General features: G+C 35.1%; 2 protein-coding genes across 2 annotated transcripts in view; one reads left to right on the top strand and one right to left on the bottom strand.

Moving 5' to 3' along the window:
- Positions 1–3,731: 3,731 nt before the first annotated feature.
- LOC117100229 (neurochondrin-like) lies at positions 3,732–21,222 on the bottom strand. The gene is made up of 16 exons (XM_033239827.1): positions 20,754–21,222; positions 19,794–19,893; positions 18,317–18,464; positions 16,869–17,020; positions 15,507–15,634; positions 14,291–14,423; positions 13,472–13,641; positions 12,902–13,087; positions 12,484–12,599; positions 11,908–12,133; positions 9,926–10,049; positions 7,991–8,068; positions 7,699–7,857; positions 5,847–5,945; positions 5,350–5,461; positions 3,732–4,499 (listed from the first exon to the last, which is right to left on the bottom strand). Exons 1-16 carry the CDS (start codon positions 20,883–20,885, stop codon positions 4,457–4,459), a joined length of 2,106 nt encoding a protein of 701 aa, XP_033095718.1. The 5' UTR covers positions 20,886–21,222; the 3' UTR covers positions 3,732–4,456.
- Positions 21,223–21,464: 242 nt separating this feature from the next.
- LOC117100245 (ATP-dependent DNA helicase DDX11-like) overlaps positions 21,465–24,549 on the top strand; it is a 20,317-nt gene continuing 17,232 nt past the window's right edge. The window contains exons 1-4 of the mRNA XM_033239846.1: positions 21,465–21,532; positions 22,302–22,593; positions 23,169–23,284; positions 24,003–24,123. Of these exons, the coding sequence (XP_033095737.1) occupies positions 22,345–22,593; positions 23,169–23,284; positions 24,003–24,123 (486 nt within the window). The 5' untranslated portion in view covers positions 21,465–21,532; positions 22,302–22,344. The remainder of the gene's footprint in view (positions 21,533–22,301; positions 22,594–23,168; positions 23,285–24,002; positions 24,124–24,549) is intronic.

Below are 24,549 nucleotides of genomic sequence, written 5' to 3'. Positions count from 1 at the left end.
AATAATATTCATTTTTTCTATACAGTTTTTGTAGCCCAATTTAAAGACAATTTATTGAAATTGTGAAATAAACATTATTTTGATTAAAAAAGATACTAATATAATTTATGATACATCATTCCTGTCGTGCTTGGATACATTATTTTTAGTAATATTTAATTAATGCTGGCTTGCATTTGTCATATGTGATTAAAATGTCACATTCAATCATTTCATTGTTATTTAATATAGTAATTTAATTTAATGTTATAAATTCGTGACAACTCAACTTTGTCATTTGTGTTTTATTTGAGTAAATATCTTCATAAAATAACGTTTTTCTTGTGCTTTTGGCTCATTTTTTTTTCTTTTTTTGTCAGAAACTAATTTTGTAATACGTTTCTTTCTTTTTTTCCCATAATTTTCTCTTTCCAAGTTAATGAAATATTATGGGCATTTCTCCCCTTTCTCAACTCCAAGAGCTCGTGAAAAAAGTTATCGCTATGGCTCCTATCATTCACAGAGAAGCAGACATTATTATTTGTATTAGGATTCATATAACTTCTACAAAACATGTCAACGAACATTTATTTTGTGATCCAATCATTGTATACTTAACTTGGTTAATACCATTTTTTATTCTTTATGTATGTGTGTAAGATCTTCCAAGTTTTCTCACTTTAGCGTTGATACATATAGCAGGCGCTATCGAAGTATCCGTTTGATTTGTTATATAAGCCTATTAACAAATTTGTGTTCCGCAAGTCAACCTTCACTGATTATACATCAATTTTTCATTGTTTTTACATTCTATTTCAAAATTATTATATAAACCGTCACTTGTAGAAGCGGTTGGCGCATCGACCTCGAGGTCGGGGCTTCGAAACTCTCGCTGTGCAAATCGCTTGTGTCCTTGTGCAAGGCACTTTATCTACAAAGGTTGCCTCTCTCCACCCAGTAGTACAAGTGGGTACCTGGTAGGTTCGAACACAACTGCGCTGATTATTAGCTGCAATATTATGGAATTCTCCCCAGGGAGCTGAGTATGTGTTCCATATGTGTTTGATCCAATGACTGGGGTAGTAATGTAAAGCGCTTAGAGGCATTGTGCGTGAAGCGCTATATAAGAGTATTATTGCCTCTATTTGTTTACTCATAAAGCAATCATATAGACATAAATTGGGCGAAAGTCTTCAAGATCATGGCTGCTAATGTCTCGAATAGCTATCATCATTTTCAAAATTTTGCACCACTCGAGACACTTTCAAAAGGAACTAAAATCACATCCGTCATCATTAGATTTATTATGCTTTAAAGAATCATCATCATCTGTATTATTTATTAATGTTTTGCTCGTCGTCGTCATCATTAGATTTATTATGCTTTAAAGAATCATCATCATCTGTATTATTTATTAATGTTTTGCTCGTCGTCGTCATCATTAGATTTATTATGCTTTAAAGAATCATCATCATCTGTATTATTTATTAATGTTTTGCTCGTCGTCGTCATCATTAGATTTATTATGCTTTAAAGAATCATCATCATCTGTATTATTTATTAATGTTTTGCTCGTCGTCGTCATCATTAGATTTATTATGCTTTAAAGAATCATCATCATCTGTATTATTTATTAATGTTTTGCTCGTCGTCGTCATCATTAGATTTATTATGCTTTAAAGAATCATCATCATCTGTATTATTTATTAATGTTTTGCTCGTCGTCGTCATCATTAGATTTATCATGCTTTAAAGAATCATCATCATCTGTATTATTTATTAATGTTTTGCTCGTCGTCGTCATCATCATATAACATTGTGTTTATATTATAATATAAACATCATGATCTTGAGGAATCAGCTTCATCGTTATTAATGTTTTTGACCGTCGTCGTCTCCTTCTTACCATAATTGTTATTGATATTATATATTAACATCTTCATAGTCTTTAGCATGGTTCTGTCATCATCACTAACCTAATTGACTTTGAAAAAAGGGAACAACCTATACATTTCTATTTTAAAAATAATTTTATTTATATATCATCATAACAATTAATGTTAAGGTATTTGTTATACAAATGTCTTATCAAAGTATTATTGCAACATCACAGCATTACAATTAATGTTCATGTATACATTTTTATTTAGGATATTTGTTATACAACATGTTTTAATAAAGTAACGCTTTAAAATAATGTACAATAACTGTTATGTACAATTATCAGGAATATTGTTTCACTATTTTGTATCGTGCACAAACCTATATAATTTAATATTTTATGAAATAAAAATGCTACATAATTTTTCGTGTAACTTTAAGCTTATGATGAACGATATGAACAACACTATATACACGGTTTACTAATATCACATCGGATATATTTTACACATAGATTAACAATTGAACAAAACATAATCACAGTCACAGAGTTCGATTTAGTCGCAGTTATGTTACACACCACGATCTCAAACATAGATGGTCACCTCTGGCGGACTATCAGGACAGCGAAGACACTCTTACTCTGCAGCCTTTGGTTTAAGAAGTTCATCGACAGAAAACATCTGGCATTTCAGGCTCAATGCTACAGGTTTAAAATCAAATGCTCTTGTGGCGCCATATCCCAGTCGTGTTTCGTGTTCTATCTTCGGTACAAAGTATGTTCATAAACCGTCTAGTCAGAATGTCTTCATTGTCCCGATAATCCGCCAGAGGTGACCATCTATGTTTGACATCGTAGAGTGTAACGGAACCATGACTAAGTCTACCTCAATATAATTGCCGTGTTCATGAATTGATGGGTAAATGGTATGAAATAGTGAAACGATATTTCTGATAATTGTACATACAAGTTAGTGTTTATATACACTATTTTAAAGCGTTATTCCTCCATGCTTTGATAAGATATTTGCATAATAAATATCTAAGTAAAACAAGTAAACATGGACATTTAATGTTATGAAAATTATTGGATGTTGTGATAATATAAATAAAATTATTTTGAAATAGAAATTTATAGGTTGTTCTCTTCTTTTTGTAAATATTTCATAGTGAACTACGTCTGAGCTAATGATGAGAGAACCATGCTAATGATAATGATAAAGATGATGATAATATTAACAACAGCAATTATGATAATGAGAAGGACGATCAAATTGATAAAGACGATGTTGATTATGATCATAATTATGTTATGATTATGATGATTTATGCTTATGAATATAATATGAACACAATTTGATATGACTTATAATAGACAATTGTAGGAAAGTAGTTGCACGCAACCACCAATATTAGGGAGATTTGCGCACGATGACATAACCCTAGAACAGATTCACTCGACCGTGTCCACTCTGTGATCTCTGCACATCGTAGGCTTAAAGTTCTCGCATGTACAGATGCCGTCATTGCGTTCCATGTCCTACCACCATCGTGCAAACGAAATCTTCCTAATTATTAAAGTTCTATTAAACTGTGCACTTTGCGCAATAACGATCGTTTCACTGTGTAATACCTCTCAAACTTCGAACGACACAAAGTTCAGAATCATTAAACATCACACCTGAATCATTAAGACAAAATACATTATGTAGAGCCTTTTGATGCTTCATGCCACACAATAAAAATAATTTTATAAGTCTTTGGGAGTGAAGAACTGATTATATAGCGACTCTTTATGCTTTATGCCATAAAAGTCGCTTTAAAAGTCTTTCAGATGACAATAGACAAGTCTCAATAAATCCAGACTAATATTATTTTCAGCAATAAAATTTATTCCATTTTTAAGTATGCTAATTTACATTTTTTACAGTGGTGGGTATCACACAGTGATAAAAGAAGCAATTCAACAAATTGTTTATCATTAATTTCAAGTGAATGCAGTCTAGAAAAATAAATTGTACACTATCTTTTACAAACATCATTAGATGCTAATGCTCAAATCTAGTTTTATTACTATATGCCTATAAAAAATGCACCAGATTTTAGCATACGCACTACCGATTAACTCATGTCAAGAAATGGTGGGAATATAGCTATATCTGCAAACCCATGAAACATTAAAATAAAACTGGAACAAACTAGATTCATCCAGTTTTAGCCAGCTTACACATTACCGATTAGTTCATGTCAAGAATTGGTGGTATAAATATACCTATACTTTATTGGCAAACCCTTAAAAAATTAAAAGAAAACCAGAACAAACTAGATTCATCCAGTTTTAGCCAGTTTTATGTAATGTGTTCTAACTGGAAACACCTTGCATAACTCAAGCCACAATGCGCTGTTTTGTAAAATGTATTCTGCTTTTTTTTTTGCCTTAATTTTGATTGGAAGCAAGCTTGAGATTAGCCAGTTGACAGGATTTTATTTATTGTTCTTTCAGTTTGGTCTGCTTTCTACTGTTGTACAATTCTTGCCATCGGGTCTTTGTAGATTTTCAACAAAATTGTCTTTCTGATTCCTTAACAAATTTACATCATCTCTGAAGTATTATGCCCAGTTCTTCAAGCTTATGCATTCTGACAAAAAACACAAAACATAATTAAAAATAGCATTAGTGGTGTAAACCAAATCATTACTACTGTTTCTAGATGGCGGAGCAGGCAGGCTGAACTGTCAGCCAAACAACCAACTATCAACCAATCTACTTGGAGAGCATGGCATATCAGTATCCTCTATAGAATGAGATACATCAAACACAGGCCAATCAACTGGAGCTCCTGGTGCTTGATGAAGCAATTCTCTTTGGAATAAAGAGCTGATCATTTGGAGCTCTTGATGTTTTACAACTACTGTAATTGATTGCCATTTGGTGACACTTGCTCTACAACCCTGTCTCTTTTATAATGCTTTGGGAGTGGAGAGCTGACGATTTCGAGCCTCTTGACGCTTCATGCCATACAAGAAGTCATTTTGAAAGTCTTTGGGTGTGGGGAGTGGAGAACTGAATATTTAGAGCCTCTTGATGATCATGCCATTACAAGAAGTCATTTTGAAAGTGAAAGAAAGTGGGGAGTGGAGCCTTTTGATGCTTCACGCCATACAAGAAGTCTTTGGGAGTGGGAGCTGATTATTTAGAGCCTCTTCATGCTTCATGCCATACGAGAAGTCGTTTTAAAAGCCTTTGAGAGTGGTATTGTGACACAATATGGGCAGTGGCATATCTAGGGTATTCGTTAAGATATACACCTCAACCCCACACCACCCCCCTCCCCCCAAGTGCCACCAGCTGAGAAGTTAATGTGCAAAAAAAAAACAAAAAACAAACAACACAAAATTGCACTCATTTTCTCATATACAGTAGTGCTTCCTCAATATTTTTTTTATCACACTGCAATTAGTAAACCATTGTCAAGAGAGGACTCCTACCTTGCAATATCCATGCCGTTGAGTTGTTTAATTCTAGCCAACGCCGATGCGTTATGTTTACTTAGTTCAGACAGCATCGCCCCATAAAGTGTCCGAAGATCAGGCTGTACATCTGCGATATACAAAATTTATACATGTTTAATTATAATCTTGATAATAACTAGTAAAGTTGATTCTCCATAGCGAAGTCACTTTCACTGAAACACTTTGGCAGACACAGAGAGGGTGGCAAAAAGGGGTATTCTAGTATTTTATGGCTTAAAAATAATAATATTAAAAATATAGTTGAAATTACAGCCATTTAACATCAGCTCTACTCAGTGATTTTATCCCAAGACCCTGACCGAGGCTCTAGCCGCCCCCCCCCCCTTGGTTCGGACCTCCCTGTCAGACATGTCAGACCCCCTGTCGACAAATTTCTAGAGTCACCACTGGTTCTACTACTATCTAAATATACAAAGTAAAGTATAAATTTATTCACATAAAATATTACTCACTTTTACAATTACATAGGATTTTTGCAGCCTGATTTATCATTTCCGTTTCAAAAATAACATCTGATAACCAGGGCACCAATGAGATACATGCAGTCAGCACTGTTAAAAAACAATGAAAAAAAAAATTTAAATATGCATAAAGAAATGATGAGACAAAAAGAAAAAAGTATCCATAAAAGAATAATATAAAATGGGTAACCCCTAACTCGTGTCGAAGTCTCAAAGCACTGGATGTGTGGACTAGTTCGCACAGTATACTTTGACACTTTGCTCTCACCAACGGTCTCTCACCAACGGTCTCTTCGTGTCTGAGCTACCAGGTAAATCGGTACCGGCTACCTCTGGTCTGTCCACAACAGGGGCTGTATGAACCAGTACACCAGGGTAACCCCCAACTCGTGTCGAAAGATGTACTGGAATCTTTATAGTGCACACGAGCCATTGTGTACACTTGGCCTACGGTTTATAGTCCTTATCCGAGAAGACTTGTTCCACCACCAAAACTATAGGTGAGCGTGCCGTTCGAAATAACGCAGATGTTATGGCTGCAAGTTGCCGCGCCCCTGCCTTCAACGCCTGGCCATCCAACCCGCCATATAATTGTTATTTATGCGTTATGGAACTGACGACTCCAACCCCCAACATTTTACAAATAATTATTATAGTTATTGTAATTTTATAATCATTCATACTAAAATTAAATATTGTTAAAGAAATGTAAATAGGCAATGAAAAAACAAGTGCATTGTGGAATTTTCTTTTGGCCTTAAATATCATAAAGAACATAATGTGATGCAAACATTAATAATAAATTCATGTAATTTATAGGTATCCGTATGTTATTTAAAAACTACTGTATCATCATAATTCAGAAAGTGTGGTCCGGCCAATTATTATTATAATTTATTTATCTTTTCCTATTTTCATCATTTATTTTATATTTTTCCATGTACTGAATATTAACAGCTGAGTAAATTACCCTTAAAAATGACTCGGAAAGATTTGTTGGAACAAAAAAAAAAAAATAAAAAAAATATAAGGTTTTTTATTTTAATTTTTTTTTTAGAACCAGAATTTATATGGCGCAGCCCATGAAATTAGGAAAAAATTAGGTAGGCAAAAATTTGTCGACCTTAAATTCTCCGAGGTCGGCAGCCTCGGCAATTTTTTACTACCTAGGCCTATATAGTACAAACTACGATTTTTCCGAACGCTTGACCTGACATCGTCATCTACAGATTGTGATTTTGTTAATTTCTCTTAAATCAATATATTGCTGATGAAAGAATGGTCGTACTTGTATTAATTTAATAGTGTAGTATAATATTATGTTTTACATAAGAAAATCGCCAAATAAATTTCGTTATAGCGTTCATTTTATCGTTATCTTTGGCATGGGAACTTTCGTAAAAGCTACGATCGTATCATCACAGCATCACAGGCTGCTTCAAAACTGCCCATGCATGTCCATGCGCATGTCCAGAATGATCTATCAGGAATTTTCCACACATGTACAGTACTTGTCAGTAGTGAATTGCACGCAAGACTAGTAATTCTCCCCAGGATAACATATTCAACTTTTGTCGAATAAAGTAGAATTAGAAATACAAAGTCTACTCTCTCTGAAATTGGTGTGTTGGCCCTTGACACGTTACTTGTCAGGGCTCACTGTCCAAAAAAAAAGTCTTTCACAAAATTTGGTAGCAGCAACATCACAATTGTAGTGCATAGCATTTTTTCTTTTGTCTTTACCTGCTGTTTTCTTTTTTCTCTGTAATTAGGAAGCTCTCTGGCACAACTATTTCATTCATAAAAACAAATACAACATCAATGCATTAAATCGATTACTTACCTTGCAGTCCCAAATACCATAGCTCCATGATATCCTGCCAAAATGGCTGATAATGCTCACTGACTTCACACACGCCCTTTCCAACAACAGCATATGCACCAACTATAAACTGCACACTGGTATGTATAAAGACTTTCAGCTGGTCTGAACAGGAGAATTCTGGGTGGAAATAATAAAATGAGTATAAAAACTACTTTTGATTGGTCATATTCATATAATATTATTCTGTGATTGGTCAGTGTTAGCTGAACATTGCATGATGGGAGAATTTGGAATTTGTTTTGATTCAAACCTGTGTGTTTTGCAAACTGTCTCAACAGCATCATGCCCAGGACGATCATGTTGAAAGAAATCACAAGATAATCCAGCCCTATGAAAATATTGAGAAAAACAAAAATGTTACAAATCGATTTGTTATTTACCAAGAGGCTTGCTATCCCAAGAACCAGCATACTGTTACTAATTGTTAAATTGAGTAATTATAATAAGAATTTGGCAATGGCAGTATTCGACTGGTCGTTCTTTGTTAAAACACGCCCACCTGCGCAGTGGTACAACCCTACTTAACGAAGAAGACCAATCGAATAGAAAACTGGTAAATACTTGACAATACAAAATGGCTGCATAGTTACCGCGATACACGCTGCGTAATCAAGGCTGCTTCGGATTGTGGCAGTATGGGTTTTTCGTAAAAAAATATTTTCATCCAGTTTTTGAATTCTGTTAGCCTACAATTATTTTTTGACTTCATTGTGGGTAAATATTATAATTTTTATTTTCCGAAATTTAATCTAAATTATATTAACGCAAATGTTGTTGCTAAACTGACCAATCGGCCATATTTTTTTTGGTCACATGCAAAATTTAACACTGATTAACACATTACATTCTGGTTACGTTAACTTTGTTGTCAACAAAATCTATTTTACGAACCAGTCGAATGAAAATAATACTAAGCGAAAATTCGTATTCAACGAAATGAACCAGTCAAATAAGCCAAAAAATTAACACAGAGGAGCCGTAATACTTTCACTCATAACTTTAGCAATAGTTAAGTCGATTCCAGTAAATGAATATGAACATATTATATGAATATAATATTAAAAAAAAGTTTTGGCATGGCAAGCCCCATATGTTTTACATACAGTACGTAAGTAATATTAATATTTAATTTTTTATATTAAATTTTAATATTATTTGTTATGTAAATCTCCAACCATGACCATTACTACTTTATATTTTATATACTTTTATTATTTATTTATCATCAGGCTGGTTTGATTCCATTAGTGTACAAAATAAACAGTATACATTTATTCAAGAAATTAAAGCTATAACTAAACACGAACGAAGATAAATAAAATCTCTGCACTGCGCACCAGCAATGAATAATGGAATCCAACCTGTGAGGCCAGCCAGCAAAATTCTTGACTACAAACATAAAGATGTTAACTAGAATTACTCCTTTTACGTATAAAAGCATAGCCTACACGTGGGGCAATTATTCTCCAGAATGTTAAAATCTTTGAATTCTGAAAATTTATGATAAGCATATGTGGCAAAGACAAGCCAAACCAGTCACTCGTCGCAAAAATCGATTTTGAGTTATTAATACAGTGTTAGAGAGTAAAATAATAGCTATAAAATGGTAAAAAAATCATTCAAATGGGACATCTCCTTATTAAGTTACAAGCGTTTAAACATACAGCTGTTTAAAGAACAATATACGAGAAATCAGCCTTCAAAGTTTATGATTTCAGGCATTTCTCATGCAGAAACGATTATTAAATCCTTAAAAAGTGTTGTTTTAACATTAAAAATGGGGAAAATAACAGCATAGAATGATGTATAGATATGTAAAGGTTAGTTTAGAGCAATAAAATAGATTTTTTTAAATTTGACATTCCAGCATGTTTTGGCCATTTTCTCTGAAACAGGATTTGCGACGAGTGACTGGTTTGGCTTGTCTTTGCCACATATTGAGTTTGTGTTTAGAATGTTAAGTGTTGTGATCCATAAGCTTGTGGTGGTAACACAATGCAAATGCACTAAATCATTAATTATTAATTTTAAAACCAATCGGACATACCAAACTTTAGTTATCGTAGTAACAATTTACTACTGACAACTACAACAAAATGAATAAAAATAGCACAGGTATAAACAAAAGAATTTCTGCAGCTTCACTCATTAGGGAAGGCTAATTCTTAATTAATTCAATGCTTACCTAGAGTTGGTAATGAATTCAATATAAGACAGAATAGCTCATCAAACACCTGTCGTTTTGTGATGATCTCCGGTTCCTCAACCGTTATGTTCAAGAAAATATTGCACAGTGTGGCAATAGCCATCTATTAACAAATAAAAAAACAATATGAATTTAATAGCAAATTATAAATTGTTGCATAATGGTTTTGGATATTGTTGCTATGCCCCGCCCCATTGTGATGTCACTATATTTCTTTCAGAATATTTTTACTACCCACTATGCTGCAATACTGTATTTTGCTACATAATTATTGCCTGCCATTGCTAAGCAACTACTGCCCAACCAAACACTTAATTTTGACAAGGTGACATTTACAATTAGCAGAAATTGTACTTGTAAAGTGGGAGATGAAACAATAGTTGAACAGTATCGTTTTCTAGGCATGCAAGCAGGTATAACTTAAAAACATGCTATACAAAGATACTCTTAATATAACACAAGCTTGGGCAAAAGCTGTTGCTTAAAGTCCTAGTCTCAGACATAGACCCTTGTTTTCATACACAGCAGTATTAGCCCTATCGAGTCTTGAGAATGCCTTTCGTAAAATATGAAAAAAAAGCAGATTTAATCTTATGGCGGAGGGTGATTTCATTTAATTTTAGGATTAGGCCTACGCCAGCTGCAATGTTTTTGGAATTTAGCCTAGGCCAAGTATAGTCTAGATGAAACAACAGATTGATTTATATACAAAGCAATTCATTAAAAGTTATTTCAGACTCTGGAAAATAATGACCAGAAAGAGCCAATATGGCCTCAATAACTTTACAATTAATTGAATATTATTACAATTATCCCCAATTTTTTATATACCAATCATTAAAAAATTATGATTGTAACAGATTGATTTATAAAAAAAAAAAGCAATTCATTTCAAGTTATTTTAGACACTTTTTGGAAAATAGTGACCAGAAAGAGCTATTATTGCCTGTAAACATTTTATATAGGCCCTTTTCCCCTCACAACTTTATCAGCTTATTATTATCAATATCTCCAATTTATCAATCATTAAAAAAATATATAATTGTAACAGTTTGATTTATATATATAAAGCAATTTTAGATACTTTTTGGAAAATAGTGACCAGAAAGAGCTATTATTGCCTGTAAACATTTTATATAGGCCCTTTCCCCCTCACAACTTTATCAGCTTATTATCATCAATATCTCCAATTTATCAATCATTAAAAAAATATATAATTGTAACAGTTTGATTTATATATATAAAGCAATTTTAGATACTTTTTGGAAAATAGTGACCAGAAAGAGCTATTATTGCCTGTAAACATTTTATATAGGCCCTTTTCCCCTCACAACATTATCAGCTTATTATCATCAATATCTCCAATTTATCAATCATTAAAACAATATATAATTGTAACAGATTGATTTATATATATGAAGCAATTCATTTAAAGTTATTTCAGACACTGTTTGGAAAATAATGCTACTACTTGGGGATTGGATTCAACACTAGTCACTAAGTGCAAGCTCGGTAGTCTAGTCGTTATGGTGCCAGGCACAGTTCTGGGGGTCGTGGGTTCAATTCCCACCCTAATCTCTTGCAAATTTTTTTGCAAGTGTTTGGGAATGTACTGAGTCCTATGATAATTCCTGACGTGAACTCACATCAGGCATCATATTATTACTATGATATTTGCAAATGCAAACTCACATCGATATAACAATTATTTATTGTTACAAAGGTTAGAAAATTCCTTCATAGCGGTTTAGCACGGCGGGAACAGTTTGTGCATTTCGCTTGAGTCCTTTTCTCCACCCAGGAGTATAAATGGGTACCTGGTGGGGTTGCCTGCTTCGCGCCAAGATGGCAACAACACTTACGCATGTGGAACCATTGACCAGGGAAAAATTTACAGCGCTTCATATCTGTAAAGAAAGCTGGCGTTATATAAAAGACCAGATTAGATTAGATTAAGATACCTCTGAATCTTCTGCTTGCTTGCCTTGTTTTAAAAGCTGCCACTGGTAGTTGAAGTATTGCAGGAGGAGCTCCATACAGTTATGTTCCACCAGGATTTTGCGCGGGATAGGCTCCACGCTCAGGTGACACAGGCCAGGCAACAACAAGCGCAGGAGGTCAGTACGACTGTCTAATTCACCGACATTCGGTGAAGAGCATGTCACAACCTCGTGAAATGATTTTGTCCTGAAGATTAGAGAAAATGAAATTAATATAATATCCCTGATTAAGAATAAAAAAACAATTGGGTGGGTTTCTTCCCGCAGGTGCGCGTCCTAGTGTAAAAATACTAGCCTAAAATTCATCGCAGTGCGCGAGATGTACAAGTTGCATTGGTCTTTTGCACACAAAACCTAAAAGTTCAAGCCAATCATGCACTATATGAAAATGGTGCACTGTTGGAGATAGGCAAATAACATTGCAAGTTGCAGTGATGACGTCACAATTCACTTTTACAAGTACATTTATATACTAAAATATTATTCTGTATCGAAAATATTTGCATTGAAGTATAGTATTCTATAAAAATTACATACGAGATATGGATAAGAAAAGGAAGGATCTCATTAACTCCTTCCTTGAGTGCTGATGTTTCCTCGGCCAACCATGTGCTAAATACACGCACTGATGCTTGCACAATTGGATCATCAACCTAAACAATAAAAATATACGAGAAAATTAATTGCTATAATCAACTCAAAAGGCAGCTGATGTTTTTTCAGTGAATCGGACGGATGATTGGTTAATGGTTAGGATCTGTCACTAAATAATCGAAAGAGTTGACCCCAGTTTATCAAAAAATCGGGAAGTCTTCCCAATTAAATCAGGACCAAATATATAATGTAGCAATTACTGTAGCAATTTTATGGAAACCAGGTTTTATTATCATAATCACTATTGTTGTTATCGTTACAATCATTATCAGTATCATTATCTTCATTATAAATAAATTACCTTTTGTGGGTCCGCTTGCACATTCTTCAGGTGAAAGATAATAGCACCAAACGCTCCAGTCATGGCAGCGTGTAGTTGAAGGGTCTGCTTCTGGTCCAACCCCATCGATGGGCCTACCATCAGGAACTCAATCACATTCTCTAGTACTTTATAACATGCAGATAACACACCAGCCTTCTCTCTTCTCTATGAAATGAATTATATTTCTTGCATGAAATGTGTTTAAATAACGTACATAATGTTGGTTGTGTACTGGCCAATTCTCCATAACCGCATTTGTCTCAAATTTGGAGACGCCTTAGACATTGTATTGCAATGATACAGTGATACCCATATAGTTAGCTATTTTCACAAAAACTATTAGTACCAACTAGTGTGGGAGGTCATACAAATCTCCAGGAGACACCTGCAACTATCAAGTGAATTGAAACCATTTGAACCCTTGCAACTGGGACCAATTGATTCAACATACTTTACTTATTACCATCATACCCACAAACATCATCACCATAATCTCCATCACTATGTAAATCATTGCCAACATCACCTTTAAACTTCTTTCCAACTTACCTTCTCCTCCGTGGCATTTTCCAGTACCATCCTGACCTCTATACACACCAGGTGGACCATGAGGAGCAGCGTCTTAGTGTCGTCTTTGGTTGGACCTAATGCCCACTCCACTCCGCATGTTTGCACCATACCAGCTATCAAGGTTAATTGTGAGTCCCTTTGTGATTCATCTGAAATCATATTAATATATTAATTAATCAATTAATAAATCATCAATCACACAAGAGTAACAGTGGCAGAACAAACAGTCCTGGGGGCCCCTTGCTAAGGCTTTTCTGGTCCTACTAAATGGAGGGTTGGGTTCGAGAAGAGCCTGGGGTTCAGGTAGATCATTTGGTTATGGTGCACAGCTCGTCAATTTCGGTATTTTTCATGTTTTTTTAAACACATTCTGTTCCAGAAAAAGCCCCACTCTGCTAAGCCGATTTGCAGCAAATAAAATATTGATGAGCCTCCTCGGCTCCTAAAGGTCTGGCTTTAGCCAGTGAACTGTTACACCACTGAACAGGAATTCTTAAACCAATTTAGACAAAGATGGAAAACACAAATAAAAGAGTCATCGTTCTCCACATCATCACATAAAATTTGCATAAATATACAATAAAATTAGAATGACATTTTTGTATAATCAGGTATCGATTTGTTGCATCAGAAGTTTTTAACTAAGTTTTACTAGTTTTATAGGAAAATTTTAATCATCCCCAACTCATCTGAGCCAAACTACTCAACACCACCCCCACCCCCCACCAACCACACCCCCTATAGAAGTCTTCAGAAAATCCTTTTGGGCCTTCATACATTTAACTAAAAATGTCTTACTTAATTTATTCCGGAGTAAATCTGAAACACCTCGGAAGACATTGTTTCTCCAGGATAACGGGAAGTCTACAATCGATCCTGAGTATTCCAGGATCAAACTCAGCTTATCACATAATTCGAACTTCAGCAGCTCCTGTGTTGGGATATGAATATCCATAGGGAATTAGTACCGTATATTCTCGCATATTAGACGAGGCCTAAAATAGCAAATTACAATAAAAAAAAATGGGGTTGTCTTATACGCACAGCATACAAATTGTAGATTTATTAAATCATGTTTGTCTTATGTGCAGATCGTCGGTAACTTGTGAATTTACTATTGCAGTGAAGCTACTAAATATATTATAAATGAATGCAATTTTAAATACAAAGAAAACAGATTTTGATGAATATTTGAAAACTCACAAAATGGTATTATTTTGGAAGATTAGCTTTGCATTTGGCTCCGTTTTTAGCCAGCTAGATGTAGTATCAAGACCATATAAAAGAACATAAAAAGTAGAAATTCCAACGATAAAACAGGGAGGTCATACGCCCAACATACAAAAATCATCAAAAAATCTTGTCAAATTTAGTTGTCGTCTTATACATGGGTCATCTTATATGCGAGTATGTACGGTAAAGTTAAACAAACATATGGTATATATTTTTATAGTTATTTCCAAGTTCTTTCCTGAACCTCTAGGATGCGAGTTCACATTCTGGTGACCACTGCCAGAGAGTTTATGTGCAGTACAAATAGTGATATGTTTGGACATGTGTGAACAAGAACTCACAGCCTCGGACCCCTGAGTGAACCCTGTAAGACGTTGAACTTGCGTCCCTGGCAGCGAACGTGTTAACTTAATCTTAATGTTTGTATTGTAAATGACCATTTTTATATAAAGTTATTCTTTGTCAAGGGCCTCTTAAAACTGTCTCATACAAATATGAATGAAAAAACACTTTCTATTGCATTTATGTAATCTGCCTCATTGAATAACTTTTTAAACGATATAACAAATATACTTAAATTATTATAATGATAATAGAGATGGTGATAATGATGTCGATGGCAGTGTGGTAATCATTTTACCAACATAGGTGAGTTATGGTTTCACAACAAACCCTAGAAGCCAATAGCCTTAAAGTACAAAAATCAAGAAAAAATTCATGACTGAACAATCCCTATTTCCAAAATTGTATGTGAGAATTATTTATAAAGAGCTATTCTCACCTGGCTATCTGCAAACTCTTTACTCAAGTTTTCCAAAAATTGTACAAATGAGTCCTGCTCACGTAACCAAGCAAGCCTTCCGCCAAGGTGAAACAGATAAATTAATACTTTAAAAGCTTTCTCCGCACCTATTCAAGATGAAAAATAATAATAAAAACAATTAGCAGAAAACGAATCCCCCGGTCAAAATTCATGAAATTACAGGGTGTTGTTTTTATCAAATATTGTTAACATAATTGACATATCGACAAGGACACGAAGCCCCGCCCACAAAGTCACGAAAACCTTCTTTGCTATCAACCTTCCTTAAGAAAAAGAATTCAGAGTAGGCGGTATGCAAATGATTCATACATTCATAGTGTTAATCTATTTCATGGAACATGGTGGGGAAATTGTTGTAAAAGCCTCTGTATTTCGCTCCCAAAGGAAGAGGGAAAAGCCTTGTTGTCAGCAAAGCCAAGTCACTGATGCGCACTGCTCGTGTAAATCTGGATATCTATAACCAAGCATAGACAACTAGGCCTAGGCTCATGTTTCGTGTTTAAACCAGCTGTCTAAGGAAATTAAAATGACGCTCACTGATTAGTCGGTTTATCTGTCAATGAAATCTCATCGAGATGTTAATTAGATTACTAACGAAACGTTGAGACATTCTCGACAAAAACTATAGTTATTTCCAGAACTATGAACAGCGTGCACTGCAAGCATTCAATATACAGTTAAACTCGCCTAAGTCGACTTTGCATAACTCGAATAATTTCTAAGTCGAACTTATTTTACATGCCAGATTGTTGTGTTTTCCATTAATAAACAAATCTGTAAGTCGAACAATTTTTCAATGGCATTTTGGATTCAACTTAGGCAAGTTCAACTGAAGATTATTAACCTTTGACAAGTCTTGTCCACTGATCTCTACTATAATAGCTGGATTGCTAATTGGCTGATTTTAGTGAAGCCACCGATGCCATGTTATATATCAAATCATCTAACGACTTGACGAGACTGTTTATGCCATTTAAAAAAGCGCATGCGAAGTTAATTGCATTGCTAGTGATCGACGTCACTGTAAAAACGCGACTTCGTTCGGGCATTTGTAAACTGCATAAACAGTCGCGTCGTGTGCTTAGATGATTTGAATTTAAATTAAATTTATTATTGAAAAGAACTGCAATCGTTATTTTTTCACGATAATAATTTAAACATATGCCAAAAGAAACTTGTCTAAGCTGGTACGTCACCTAGGCCCTCCAACATGGCGTCGGTGTCTTCACTTTTTTTTGTACAATGATTGGCCGATGAGCAATCCAGCTACTATAGTACAGATCAGCGGTATACCGCAAGCATTAAATATAGATTGTTCACCTTTGACATTTCTCGTGATAGCAGTGCACAAAGCTGTGAAAGTGTTGTATTGCACTAGGTACTCTCTACCGGTGGGCGAATTGACAAGAGAGTAAAAGATCTGGTAGACATCATCCAGTATAGCAAGTCCACCATCTCCCTCACATAAGGCACTGGAATAAAATGGACAATATATATTCAGGATTGTAGACAATTAGAGTTTTGTCTGTCAGACTTACAAGACAATGTCTTATCAGATTTTTTTAATGGTGTATAACAGCAATAAAGTACAAATAAGTCTTGTATGTCAGATTGAAGAGATAATGTCTTATCAGACTTTAATGGTGTATTACAGCAACAAAGTACAAATAAGTCAACTCAAGAGACAAAAACATCTTATCAGACTTTAAATTGTGTGTCAAAGCAACCAAGCACAAATCTTATAAGAATTTTTCAAATAAAAGTAGCGATTGATTAGTAGTTATTGATTTGTTGAATATTAAGTTGATTGAACTCTTGTACAAACTATACAGCTTTTCGGATTTTGGGGGTTATTGTTGGATTAGAGTAATATGTTGCCTCAATGGGTGAACATGAAATGAAAAGCTCAAGACATTCATATTTTGAATATAAATTTAGGGATAATGTGGCATTTTTAAAAATCTTATTTATATTATAGAGGGTAACCCTTCCAGCGTACAGTATCCTAGAATTTCAGCTGATAATCAGAGGTCCTCTTAATAAATAAATCAAATAATGTGATGCTTTATCAGCGAAGTCTCATTACAAGGCTTAGGAAGTGGAGATGTTTTTTAGTCGTGAGAAAAAAATCATGTGCTGTCTCAGGACTCGAACCTAGGACTCTGGGAATTTGTAGGCAAGCATCTTAACCACCAAGCTACATCTCCACAACAATTTTACCATTAACTGTTCACATTTCTTTTTAAGCTCTGATGAGGAGCTCTAGAAACACTAGGCTGATTGGTTAATAGATATTTTTTTAGCCCTACTGCCTCTATTATACTGCCCTCATGAGGCTGATTGATCAATAGATTTTTTTTAGCTCTATTGCTTCTTCCAGAGCCGCATAAACTTTCTTTTATTATTCTGTTGATGAGGACAATTCAATTATGGGATTTTAATATATCCTATCGCGTTAGTTTGTGGCTCGCCAATGTTTTGTTTTGGTGACAACATGGCCGGTGTAAGTCATATGATTGCGATACACCCAATCACAACGCGCGTATAGCAGAATCCCTGAAACCGAGTTGGCCAAACTCTCTCTATCTGCGGCTCTGACTTCTTCTTTATTATACTGCCCTCATGAGGAGCTCTAGAAACACTCGGCTGATTGGTTAATAGTTGACTGATTAATAGATCTTTTTGATCTCTACTGCCTCTATTATACTGCCCTCATCAGAGCTTTTGAGATTACGAGAACTTGTTTAGACTCAAGCTTCTATTCTTACCTATTTCCTGTGATGATGTTATTAAACAATGGGATCTTGTTGAGCATCTCGGGGTGGAGGATGAACTGTTCGTCTGTACTGTAACATGCTAGCATTGTCAAGGCTATTGAATGGAAGGTGGTGACGTCACAGCCTGCTGTTGCCTCCTCTATCAAAATGACGATAATGAATAATTCAAGAACAGTAACAAGGCATCATAAAAAAAGGGATAAACTTAATAAAGTATGTTGTAGGATGGTTCACACTATTTTATCTTACGTATGACATTATCAGTGGCATATGTTAGCCTTGAGGCCTAGCCTAGCACCTGTCTCTTATACACATCTAGATAAAGTGGGGGCCTGTTAACTTGCAAAATAAGGTAATTTTAGGTGATTTTTAAATATTTGACCATGATTTTTTTTCGGAGAGATGGGGAGGGGAGGCACAATTAATTTTTCGATAGGCATACACCACTCCCACCCCCTAAACAAGATATGCCACCATTATCATGACATCATTAAACATCATACTTCACCAAAGAGTTTTTTTTACAGTATGCAAAGGACTATCAGCTTTATTATGCCCTATCCAGACCATCAAATGATGTTTGAAAAAAACATGTGACGACATGCCCAAAAAAAGGTCATGATGATATCACATCATGACCCCATATATAGATACATCATGACTATATATGGGCATAAAACAGATTGTTTTGGAACCAATATTTGTCAAAATTGTTTGCTCATAAAGGTTACCCATTAAATTTGATTATTCTCCTGAAGACTAATTAAACTCAATCAACTCAATCCAAACGTTGCGACATTCTCAACAAACAACAGTTCTTTTCAGAACTCTCTACATGGTGTACCGCAAGCATTTTTATATATATCATTCCTTTGCCATGCAAACCTTCGAACAATAAATTTGATTACAAGTTCTGAAAAATAGATATTTTCCACGAGTAGTGTGTGATTATGACATCATCGTACCCACGGGCAAATCATGTGCAGATCGTCTGTAACAACACACGCGCAAATCATGTGCAGATCGTCTGTAACACCCGCATTTACTAATATAATGAAGCTACTAAATGTTAATGAACACAATTTGAAATACGGGGAAATAAGATTTTTATGAATATGAAAAAACACTCATAAAATTGTAATTGTTTGAAAATTAGCCTCGCATTTAGTTCAGTTTTTAGTGAGCTAGATGCATCAAGACTATAAAAAGCAGAAATTTCGACCGTCGTCTTATACTTGAAAAAAATCGTCCAAAAATTTTCTCAAACTCATGGGTTGTTTTATACGCGGGGTTTCCTTATATGCAAGTACAGTATATACTGTATTCAACCGGTGAATACAAAAAATATAAATATTTTAGCATAGCACTCTGCAAATTTGCAGGAAATCCAATAATTAATCTAACATTCTTTATGCAGTGAAGTAGCCAATGCAAATGATAGCAAATATAAAGCGAATTAAGACATTACTTGTGTTTAGCAGTCGGTTGAGAAAAGAGAATCCAACGGCATGAAAGATTTGATTTCGAGTCTCAGCGGTTGTTGATTCTGCCTGTACAAGTTTAGTAATCTGCAAAATAAAACATAAATAGGAAAAACATCCTGGTTATATTCCTTGGCAATGTTAACTGGGTTACAGTGCATTGAAACTAAATTGGTTCCAGAACTTTGACTTCTTTCTGCTGTTTCAAGAAAAAGTGCATTGGGGTTATGGCCATTAAAAGAACGAAGAGACCGAAGAGATATGATCGAAGATTTTAAGATCATCCATGGTTTTGAAAACATTGATTATAGTTGTTTTACACTTTCACATACTTTACAAAGATCACACAATATTTTTGATCATACATATAAGATTCTTAAACCAAGACACAACACTATTTTTCGACACCAGGGTCATTGACAAATGGAACTGCCTACCCGAGCATGTTGTCAGTAGTATATCATTAAATCAAAAACTGCGACTGACACATTCAAAACTTCAGAGGCAGCAATCTTAAACTCCCTGCCTCCTTATAATCACTATGGTAAGAATCACTAAGGTAAGAATCAATTCAGTTCAATTTATTCCACTCAATTCAATCCATGAAATACAAAACATAATATGAGTGACGATCGTAATAAAAAAGCAAAGCATATTTATAATACAAATTAGACCTGTTAAGCTAGAAAAAAGACTTTAATATCTAGGCCTACAATGTTGTAGGTGCAAAGGTGCAAACTTCAGCGCAAATTTGACAATGCAGCTTTAAACTTGCCCCATGTCTTGGGAAACTTAACCATACAAAGGTAAGGGTACTGGTAGGCAGGTTGTTCACACTTCTAAAATTGTTACGAATTCCTAATTCTGATTGAATGTTATTCCTAAAAAAAAATTATATCAACAACAAAGCAAAATGTTAATAAAAATCTATTTTCTCATCTCCTTACCAACAAAAGAGCTGCAAACTTTTCTGTGTCTGATGATGCTGATTTTATCATATGAAGACATTTTTGTACCGCTGGATCGTCTATTTGAGAAACAGCAATGCTCTCATCTGGTATTTCACCTCCGGTTGCCATTGTACAATTCTGAAGCCGACAATGATCACTTTCCCTGTTACGCTATTTACCAAAACCACCACACTGGGCTTAGCCTTGAGGCCTAGCCTAGCACTGCAGTCAAGATGAGGGCCTAGGCCTAGTGATTTACTATTTTTTAGCAAAGTAAGTCTTTGTTATAGCTTCAAATGAGTTCTAGAAAGTACATAAGGCACAAGATAAAATAGATAAGGAAGAACAGAAAAACCCCAACAGACGTCAATCTGTAAAAATCCATTAAAATTAGTAAAATTTGTAACAGGATTATCCCGATTATAAACTTTGCCCAGCCGCGTTGCGGTAGTAGTAGCGCGGCGGGCGGAGAGACGACGACCTGGAAGAGCAGCCTGCCAAATGAAATGGGAGCTTCCAGCCTCTATTTTTATTTCTTTTAAATAAACATTAGTGTACCAGATATTGCTTAAAGTATTGAAATCATTACAATTATTTTTTAAATATTAAACAATATTATTGTGGAAGGCTAATTCAGGAGTCAGCATTAACAATACAAATATTATTATTTTTAGCTGAATAACCCTATTGTATTTAGTCGACGAATCTATTATTTTCAAGGTCTCAGCTCTTGGTGCGGAATTTTCGCGGACTCTTTAAAACCTCTGGTGTGTGTGGTGAGTTGTTTTAGTTAAATCATGAAATAATTCTTGATGTTTAATTATAGTGTTAGTAATTAATCTTGGGAAGACATAGGACCTAGGCCTACATTTCAATAATACCTAATTAAGTAAAAAATTGCATACATTACAACACTAGGCCCTCCTAGGCTTAGACTAAGTAAGGAAGGTGAACCACGACCACGTCTCGAGACCACTTGTTTAATTGTGTTTGTTAGGCCTAGGGCCTAGGCCTATTCTGACCAGGCCTAGGTGTCAAATCAAATCCTGTTGGAAAACCTAATGAACAAACACTTTTGAGGGAGGGAGAGAGATATAATAAATTTTTATTTCATGTGGTAAAGGTGAAGGGTAAAAACCTCAAAATATAATTCATAATATAATGATCAAAAAAAGCATAAAGTTGTGCCCATTCAAAAATTACTAGGCCTAGGCCTAATTCCAGTTTCTATCAGAGTTTATTCAGTTCAGCGAAATCAGTAGTTCAAACTTTTTCTACTTTTTGCGAATCAAAAAAATTGTGCAGCCAATCAGAGCTCAGGCAGCGAACCGATGCTTTTGATTCACGCGAACGAAGATGCCTAGTGTAATACCGGCATAGGTAAGCTGAGCTCCTCGTCAAATCATACGCTGGAGTTTTGCCGGAGGAGCTTATACCTGATTAATTATGGTAGTACTTTTATATTTAGGATTTTAACCCATGACCATGTAGGTCTTCAGGTGAGGACCTTAAAATTGTACACTATTTTTTCTATAAATAAAAAAGTGACATATTCATAAAGACTGATGAAAAGGTAACCTGTTCTGGAATGGCATCAGTGGCTTCTGAAAGATCAGATACTTCTGCAGATGACTACTGTTCTCTCTCCGAAGATGATGTCAGTGATGTCTTTCCCAAGTCACCAAAATTCTCAACTGCAGTCTCATCAAAACCAGCTCCACCTAGAGACTTCCTCTTTCCATTTACTCCTTATGACATCCAGAAGGAATTCATGAGTCATCTGTATCTTGCACTGGATGAGGGAAAAATAGGAATATTTGAAAGTCCAACTGGAACGGTAAGCCAATAATGATAATAACAAAAAATATTACAGTTAAATAGACCTTACAAAAAAATAGTCAAAATGTTTGATGCTATCTTTCGCTACCACCCTAAAACATCAAAGATATCACTACAAAATCAAGTTTGAGCCACTCTTTTTTGAATTACAAATTGGTGGTGCCACACAAAAAAATCACTAAAAAAATGTTACAGATTAGAATGGCTGTAGTACAATTCACACTTGCTTATGTTTAGAGCGTGCCCTCACTAATAACGATCGTGAGTGCTGTGGAAATGAACAGGCGTTCTGGGGCATACCGTAGGCTGGTTTTAACCTTGTGGGGGTGGGGTCGTGGTGCAAAAATGTACCGAAACTAAATCCCTATTCCATTCAAATGAAAATTTATTGGTCCTTTTTTAGTAATTTAACCCACTTTAATCAAACTAATTTTTCACCATGGGGATACACAGCTTCCCCTCCCTCATACCTCCTTGATTCTGTCAAATATCCACTTCCTAATTATTCAGAATAATTCTATAATTGTTATTATAGAATAACTAGGAATTATCTTCATTATTTTACTTTTTTAGGGCAAGTCCCTGAGCCTGATATGTGGCGCTATTACCTGGCTACGTGACTTTGAGGAAAAGAAAAAGCAGGAGTTCCAAGATATCCTTGATAAATCTGCAACACTTGAAACATCTAGGTGGGTTTAATAGTCACATGACCTAACTTGGGTATGTCATGTGAAATTTGGTGGCTAAATCGGTCACGTCACATGATCCATGTAACGACTCAACAAATAAAGTTATGGCGACTTTAAGTTGCTTGATGTTGAATAATTTTAAGTGCAAGTAAACTATTCCAAAATGCTGGGAGGTTAAATATGGTAATTATCATAATGGTTTTCTATATGCCTCAAAAGACACTGGCGAAGGTATTGATATTTTCAAGAACTGACTTTGGGAATTCAAATCTGATTTTTTACACACTAGTTTTTTTTTTAATGCATTGCAAGTAAACAGGATCAATATGATAGGCCCTCATCTTGAGGCGAGGTGGGTGGCTGAGCGGTTAAGGCAGGGGCGTTGCAACCTACAGCCATAATATTGGCGCTGGTTCGAACAGCTCGCATGCTTTAGATTTTGGTGTTGGAACAAGTCTTTTCGTATAATGACTATGAACGGTAGGCCCAGTGTACGTAATTTGGCTCATGTTCACTTCAAAGAACCCGGTATGTCTTTCGAGACAAGTAGGGAGTTACCCCGGTGTACTGGTTCATACAACCCCTGTTGTGGACAGATGAATGAAGCTGGTACCAATCCACACTTAGTGCGATTTGAGGCTGTTTCAGTATAAAGCGCTATATAAATCTAACTACATTACATTATATCCTAATTGAATTCTTTTTTACTTGAATTAAGTGATATGGATAGCACATTCACCCCAACTACGCCCCTTGTTGCATCAACACCGACTGAACCGGATTGGTTCCTGGAATTTGATGAAAAGAAAGCTCTCAGTGAAAAGGCTGAGAAGATCCGGGTAAGAGGTTTCAAATAGTCAGTGATGTGTCCATTTGTGTGCTCTTATTAAGTGATCCTTCCCCTTCCTAGAGTTGTAGCTGTAGAAATCTAAGGGTGGGTCGTAGGCATTTTATGGGTGGGTGATAAAATTGGTAAACTTCAATAAATGTCAGTGAATGGCTATGAAATTAGCTTTAGACTGGGTGAAAACTTGAAGGTGGGGGTGTTACTGTTCACCTCCGCCCACCATAACTATATCCCTGCCTTCCTCTGCTTGAGTACACCCTAAAATTGATATAAATGTGCTCTAATCGCCAAACAGTATAAAAAGCATAAATGTATTTGAAGATTTAAAGATTGATTTAACCATTTACAAATAATAATAATAATATTATGGATTTTTTAGCTCAACACTTCCACCCAAAATTTGTATGCTAAAGTCGAG

This window comes from Anneissia japonica, unplaced genomic scaffold (genome assembly GCF_011630105.1).
Source record: "Anneissia japonica isolate Jap-2015-1 unplaced genomic scaffold, ASM1163010v1 scaffold6788_len1366326_cov149, whole genome shotgun sequence".
NCBI classification, from domain to species: Eukaryota; Metazoa; Echinodermata; class Crinoidea; order Comatulida; family Comatulidae; genus Anneissia; species Anneissia japonica.
Note: the sequence above shows the minus strand (reverse complement) of the source record. Positions and strands in the feature narration are given on the sequence as shown.

What these genes read in the sequence shown, in the direction of transcription:
- LOC117100229 (XM_033239827.1), bottom strand. Translation starts at nt 20,885, where the DNA reads ATGGCAACCGGAGGTGAAATACCAGATGAGAGCATTGCTGTTTCTCAA. An exon ending in AGTTTGCAGCTCTTTTGTTG is followed by an intron (nt 19,894 to 20,753) that starts GTAAGGAGATGA and finishes TTTATTTTGCAG; the next exon opens with ATTACTAAACTTGTACAGGC. An exon ending in ATGGTATTTGGGACTGCAAG is followed by an intron (nt 5,946 to 7,698) that starts GTAAGTAATCGA and finishes GTTTTTTAACAG; the next exon opens with TGCTGACTGCATGTATCTCA.